At 51.9% G+C, this 6,904-nt stretch overlaps 1 protein-coding gene across 1 annotated transcript; it reads left to right on the top strand.

Annotated features, from left to right (window-relative positions):
* The first annotated feature begins 671 nt into the window (after nt 1-671).
* LOC116458339 (metallophosphoesterase domain-containing protein 1-like) lies at nt 672-4,154 on the top strand. The gene is made up of 3 exons (XM_058431136.1): nt 672-684; nt 891-1,004; nt 3,795-4,154. Exons 1-3 carry the CDS (start codon nt 672-674, stop codon nt 3,911-3,913), a joined length of 246 nt encoding a protein of 81 aa, XP_058287119.1. The 3' UTR covers nt 3,914-4,154.
* Nucleotides 4,155-6,904: the final 2,750 nt, after the last annotated feature.

Genomic DNA, 6,904 nt, shown 5'->3' on the forward strand with positions numbered 1-6,904 from the left:
CAGTGGCTGCCCCCAGCCTGTGCCCAACCCATTCCCAGCCTCTTTTCTCTGCTTTCCCGTCCTTCTCCCCCTCCTCCTCCTCCCTCATCTTTGTCTCTATCTCTGTCTGTGTCTTCTCTTTATGCCTGTTGCTGCTCGCTTGGGCCTTTGAGTGGAAGCTTTCCCTGTCCCCTTCCTGGCAGTTGCAGAAACCTGTTCTGCTCACCCAAACAGAGAGGGGCCGCCATGAACCCTAATTGTTTGCTTGGAGTAATCAATTATTCTCCGTTTGTGTAGCCATGTGAGGATAATAAGCAGCCACCATCTGGGCGGCTCCAGGAGGCTGGCAGCGGGGGCAGGCGCAGGCGCAGCCACGTGAGCAATGCTGCACCCACGGAGGAAGTTTCTGCTCATGAGTCTTTACTGTTTAGGAAGTTTCTGACATGGAAATCTCACTCCTGGGCTGTGTGTTAGGACGCCCTGCTCTGCAACTAACCACCAGGGTGCCTGCCCTTGGGACTCACCCGTCCCTCTCTAGCCCCCGTTTGCTGATCTCTGCGGTGGGTGGATGCCACCTTTGAGGCCACTCGAGCACAGATGGTCTGGGTAACTGCACTAGCAGTTACTGAGCACCCCGCCCCAAGTGCCTGGCCCATGCTAAGCTCTTTCAAGGAGGCCCTCAGTGCAGCCCTATGGAGGAGGAGGGTGAGGCTGCAAGGTCCTGGATGGTTTCAGTCCCTGAAGCCTGAGGCAGGGCAGGGTTCTGGAGAGCTTGCTCGGGGAGAGTGGTGCAAAGCCAGAGTCCGGAAGCCCCATGCCTCTTCCAGGCTGCAGAAGCTGCCGCTGGGCGTGGGGTGGTGAGGGGCTGGGACAGACCCCTTCATGGCCTCCTGTTGTCTCCCCCATACCAGGCTTCCTGGACTGGGTCCCCAAGAAGATGCAGCGGGTGGGCTGCGTGGAGCTGCTCAATACGGTGCAGAGGCGCGTCCAGCCGCGGCTTCATGTCTTTGGCCACATCCACGAAGGTCAGTACGTAGTGGAGATGGGGACCTCACGGGCTAGGGGCTCCTAATGGACCCTCCAGGAGGGCCTCCCCTCCCTTCAGCCAGAAGGGAAATAAATAGCCCATTCCTACTGTTCGCTTTGTATCTGCTAACTGCCATACACACCCTGGCTGTCAATGAGCTATTGCTTAATGTTTAATAATTGGAAGATGATCACAACATCCTGCATGACTTAGGGGGTAAATTTTGCTTCTGGGGAGCCCTGCAACTCTGCTATGCCTCCAGCCTGGGAAGCCACTGGGAAGTGGGCAGGGGGTTTTCAGAGGAAGGGGCATTTGGGCCACGACATGGAGGATGCATTATATTTGGTGGGCACACTATGAATCCCTTAAAACTGGTGGCCCTGTCTTGTTGCTTCTATCCCTGGGGCCTGGCATACAATAGGTGCTTAATAAGTGTGGAGGGACTACCTGTGATGGTGAGGGTGATGTCAGCTCCGGTTCTATCTTCCACACAGCCACGCCCTGGCCTGTTGCTGTGTGCAGGCGTTCCCTAGTAGATCTCAGCCATCCTCACCTGAGCCTCATTTCACCAGTTTGGCACAGATGCCTCTTTGTTTGCTCCTTTTGGATATTTATCCCACCTGCCCAAGGCCTCTCTGTCACATCCCTGCCAGGAAGCATATTGGCTGCTGTGGGATGTCTGGACTGACGTGGTTTCCCCCAGAGGCGTCTCCTGGCCTCCTGAACCTCTGTCTGGTTGGACCAGGGACCCCAGGCCTCCACATTGCCTGATCCACATCAGATCGTTTTCCAGCTCAAAAGCAAGCAAGCCTCAAACCATTCATTCCCCAAGGGCCTCTGCAGCTCATTTTCAAGGGGCAGGAGTGATCAGACCTCACCTGGCCCTGGAGTAGCTCCTGGAGGAGCCCTAGGCACAGAGGAGTCATCAAAGCAGGATGCGAGAGGTCCTGGGAGAGATGGGCAGCTCACGTGCTGTGGGATAATAATAATGGCTGTCATTTTCTATGGCCCTACTATGGGCATGTAGCTCCATCAGATCCAAAGTTGCCTGTGACCCAAACCACACCCCCACACAATTGGACAAGCACAACTGGACTCCAAAGAATAGGTCCTCACCCATCCACTAACCACTCCCTTCCTCCCCCAGCACCACATAGGGAAGGGGAAATGTTCCTTCTGTCTTGGAGATGACCTGAGCTGAAGGATGAGGGGGGTTCTATCAAATAGAGGTGGTGAGAAGAGGGTATGAGGGAGGCAGAGAAAGTACATGACAATGATGACAATGATAGTGATGATGGCGAGAGCATGGTAGTGACAGTAGTAATGATGATGATGGTGGTGGCAATAATGATAGATGATGGCCATGTTCACAGTGGTGTTCGTAGTGATGATGGTGATAGTAATAATGTCGATGATGATGATGATACTGATGATGGTGGTGGTAGTGGTGACAATGGTGATGATGATAATGATAAACGCAATGGTGGTGATGATGACAATGGTGATGATGATGGTGATTGTGGTGATGCTGATAGTGCTGATACAATAATAATGAGGGTGATAATAATGACAGTGGTGTTGGTGGTGATGATCATGATGACATCATCAATGATGACGATGATGATAGTGATGATGGTGGTATGCTGGTGATAATGGTGATGATGATAATGATAAGGGTACTGATGATGATCATGGTGGCACTGGTGATGACACCATTCTTGGTGATGGTGGTGGTCGTGATGAATGGTAATTATAAGGGTGGTGGTGATGATGTTGATGGTGATAGCGAAGATGATGGCATTGGTGATGATGATGTTGATGGTGATGGTGGTGGCATGTTGGTGATGTTGATGGCACTAGTGATGGTGGTGGTGGTGATAATGGTGATGACAATGATGATAAGGGCAGTGATGATAGCACTGGTGATAATGATGGTGATGGTGGTGGTGATAATGATGATGATAATGATAGGAGAAGTGGTAATGATGTTGATTGTGATAGTGATGATGATGGAGTTGGTTATGATGATGTTGATGGTCGTGGTGATGGGGATGATGGTGGTGGTGATTGTAGTGATGATGGCATTAGTGAAGATGATGATGATGGTGGTGGTGATGATAAGGGTGGTGATGATGTTAATGGTGATAGTGATGACGATGGCATTTTTGATGATGTTGGTGATGGCAGTGGTGGTGGTGGTGATAATGGTGGTGATGATAAAGGTAGTGATGATGATGTTCATGGTGATAGTGATGATGAAGGCGCTAGTGATGATGATGATGGTGATGGTAATGGTGGAGGTAATGGTGAAGATGATGATAAGGGTGTTGGTGATGATGATGTTGATCATGATAGTGACAACGATGATATCAGTGATGATGATTATGGTGGTAGTAGTGGTGAAAAATAGTGATGATCACGACAAGGGTGGTGGTGATGATGATGTTGATGGTGATGATGGTGGTACAGTGGTGGTGGTGATGGTGATGAGGATGGTAGTGAAGATGATGTCGATGATGATGACTCACTGTGTGCTTCTCATGTGCCAGGCACTGGGCCGAGCACAGTACATAGATAATTATCTCATATAATCCTCACAGCAGGCTTGGAGGTGGCATGTATCATTATCATCTCCATTTTACAGATGAAGGGACTGACCTCGAGAGTTTACTAGCTTGCTCCAAACACATTCAGCCCACAGGGGCTGAGTGCCCTATGACTGCCACACCCACCTGACCACCCTCACTGCTCTGTCTGCTGGCCTGATGGGCATGTGCTTACTTTCCAGGGTATGGTGTCATGGCAGATGGGACAACCACATATGTGAATGCGTCCGTATGCACTGTGAACTACCAGCCCGTGAACCCGCCCATAGTCATCGACCTCCCCACACCCCGGAACTCCTGACTGCTCCCCACTGCCCCTGCCCTGCCCGCCCGTGTCAGCTCCACAGGCCTGGCCCAGCCACCGTTCCTTCCATGCTGAGTTGCCTGGACGACCCATCTGGCTGCGGGGACTGGCCTAGCAGGCAGGTCAGGGCCTTGGAACGACTCTTTAGCCTCTGTCACCTGGAGTTGGGACCCTGCGCATCCCCATCAGGGGTTCTGTGCTCATTTACTTTTTCTGCGTGTACATCCTGCGAGTACTTCGTTAAAGGACCTACTAAGCTCATGGCCCTGTCATGTTTGGGAAATGACTAAATCTTCATTCTTCTCCCTTGGATGCCCTCCTGGTTTGGGAAGCTGCTGCTCTTGAATGGGTTTTGGAAGTTACACAAAATCTCCCTCTAATCACGGGTCTGTGTGGCGGCATGCCCCTGGGTTAGGGGTGGGTGGGAGGATTCGTGAGCTGCACACAGACAGTCCTTGCTCTCCTCCCAAGTGAGGGAGGAGACAGGCCCAAGGCGGAGGCCCTCCGAGGGAGCATTTAGGGACATCTCAGGAATTCAGACCGCACCTGGCCAGGCCCACAGCAGTTTGCCTGGCATTGTTCCCCCCTTTTTCTTCCCGTAGGCATTTTTGTTGACTTGAACAATGACCTGAGTGTCCTAGGCATTCACTTGGAGCCTGGATGATGGGGGCTGGTTCTACAGAATAAGCCACTGGCATGCGTGCCCAGGACCAGCAAGAGGGTTCCCCGTCACAGGGGGATGACCCTTGGTCCCACAGGAAACACACTGCTCTGTCGAACGTGGTAGCCTGGATGGAGGGTCTGCAGGCTTAGGCTGCAGCAGGCCTGCCATGGGTGTGAACCCATGTCCAGGCACGCACCGACACACATGCACGCACGCACCCCTCCTAATTGAACCAAGTGAGTCCTGTGTTTCTCTTTTCTACCCCGCAGTGAGGTTCTGTTCCTTGGTGTGGCTTCCCTTGCACCGTTAGGATTCTGTCTGGCATGCCTGCAGCCGAGGAAGCCTAAAGGGCTCAAAATCCACATCCCAGGACCAGCCGGCCCTGTGAACAGGAGGGTGGCACAGGGACCGAGCGGGCCCCAGGCTCCAGCAGCCCCACCTTGGACAGCTTCTTTTTCTTCTTTGAATTAAGACTGGAGGTGGTGGGGCCAGGGCGGTGGTGGGAACCGGTAGGGCCTAGATGAGGGGCAGGCAATCAGGCAGAAATGGGCAAGTTCAGGGTCAGATTCTGTCGTTATTTAATATTTTGTTCATCATGGACTTTTTTTTTGCATTTATTTTGATTTTTAACATTGCATTAAAGTAGTATTATTTGTCCTGATTGGTGACTTTTTTTGCACCCCCTTGACGTTGTACATCTGAGAGAAGGGTGTCACTCCCTCACCCAGGTCCCAGCCCTGGGAACCAGCCTACCGTGAGCCCTTTTGCAGATATAGTCTCATTTCATCCTCAGATGGTCCTTCAAGGTAGGTACTTTAGTCCCATTTTAGAGATGAGACGATTGAGGCCAGAGGGGTGTGGTAACTTGCCTGGGGGCTCACAGCACAAAAGGAGCAGAGGCAGGATCTGACCCTTGTTCTCTGGCCTCACTGCCCTCACTTTGCCATGACCCAAAGTTATGTCCCTACAAAGCAATGCATGGTCCAAGGCTCTTTTTATTGTATTTTTATTTTTAAGGGTCCTGTTCAAAACTGGTCTGAGCTCTGAGGAGTCCTGAACGCTGGGTGCAGCATCCTAGCATCCTGGGAGTCCTCTTCTGCCCATGCTGAGCTGGGCTCCTCGAGGGGTGGGGCTGTTGTCCCTGGAAGCCTGGCAGCAGCACTGTGTCGGGTTGGCTGAAGCTGAGTGCCATGGGGTGCAGGGCTCCAGGATTCCCATTTGGCTGAAGGGGTTCCTGTAGCCAGGGATGTTTATGAGGTCTCTCTGATGCCCCAGGTGTGGGGCATGTGTGCTGGTGGAGAAAAGCAGGCCCTTTCAGTGCCAGCTCCACTCAATTTCTATGTGGACCAAGAACTATAAACTTAAAAAAAAAATTTTCCTAAGGTATCTTCAGAATATGGTGTATTTTTATGTGGAGAAGAAAAGTTATGAAGGCAGCTGTTACTTTAAGAGAAAATTCATTAAAAGTCCTCGAGGTATGAAGATGACGGCGTGCTTCTCAATCATTTTGGCATAACTTGATTGTGGCTGTAATTTTTTTTTTTTGTCAAGCATGTCAGACAATAAAGTCTTTGTAAAAAGAAGTCCACATGGCGCCTCTTCCTTCCACATCTCTGACTGTTGTCTGGGACACGTGGGGGCAGCGTGGTGTCCTCTTGCAGAATGCCGAGGCCTGGACAGAGCTTGGACGCCGAGGACCTCCCGTGTGGCAGCAGTCGGTGTCCCTCTGCTTGCTTTAACCTCCCCTGGGGCGGGGGGATCCCAGAGGTGGTGGCGTGGGCAGTTTTGGGTCTTCTTGTGTACAAATACTTGGCTGCCTGGTCTCCCAAAACAGAACACCTCCAGAGGCCTTAGCACTGGACTCTTCCTGGAAATGGCATGTTCAGCCCAGCCGCTGTGAAACACAGGGTCCAGACATTGCCCAGGAGAAACACTGGCAGGTACAACGACCCTAGTCTGAAAGCCCCCAAGCTACAAAAGTTCTGTCATTTTTATCCATCTGTCCATCCATCCCTCTATATACCATCTACCCTTCCTTCCACCATCCATCCATCCATCCATCCATCCATCCCCCATCCATCCATCCCCCATCTATCCATTCATCCATCCCCCCTCTGTCATCCATCCATCCCCCATCTGTCCATCCATCCATCCCTCCATCTATCCATCCCCCCATCCATCCATCTATCCATCCATCTCCCATCCATCCATCCATCTCCCATCCATCCATCCATCCCCCATCCATCCATCCATCCCCCATCCAGCTATCCATCCCTCCATCCATCCATCCGTCCATCCCTCCCTCCCTCCCTCCATCCATCCCC

The sequence above is a fragment of the Hylobates moloch genome, unplaced genomic scaffold, assembly GCF_009828535.3.
Source record: "Hylobates moloch isolate HMO894 unplaced genomic scaffold, HMol_V3 SCAFFOLD_19, whole genome shotgun sequence".
Classification (NCBI taxonomy): Eukaryota; Metazoa; Chordata; class Mammalia; order Primates; family Hylobatidae; genus Hylobates; species Hylobates moloch.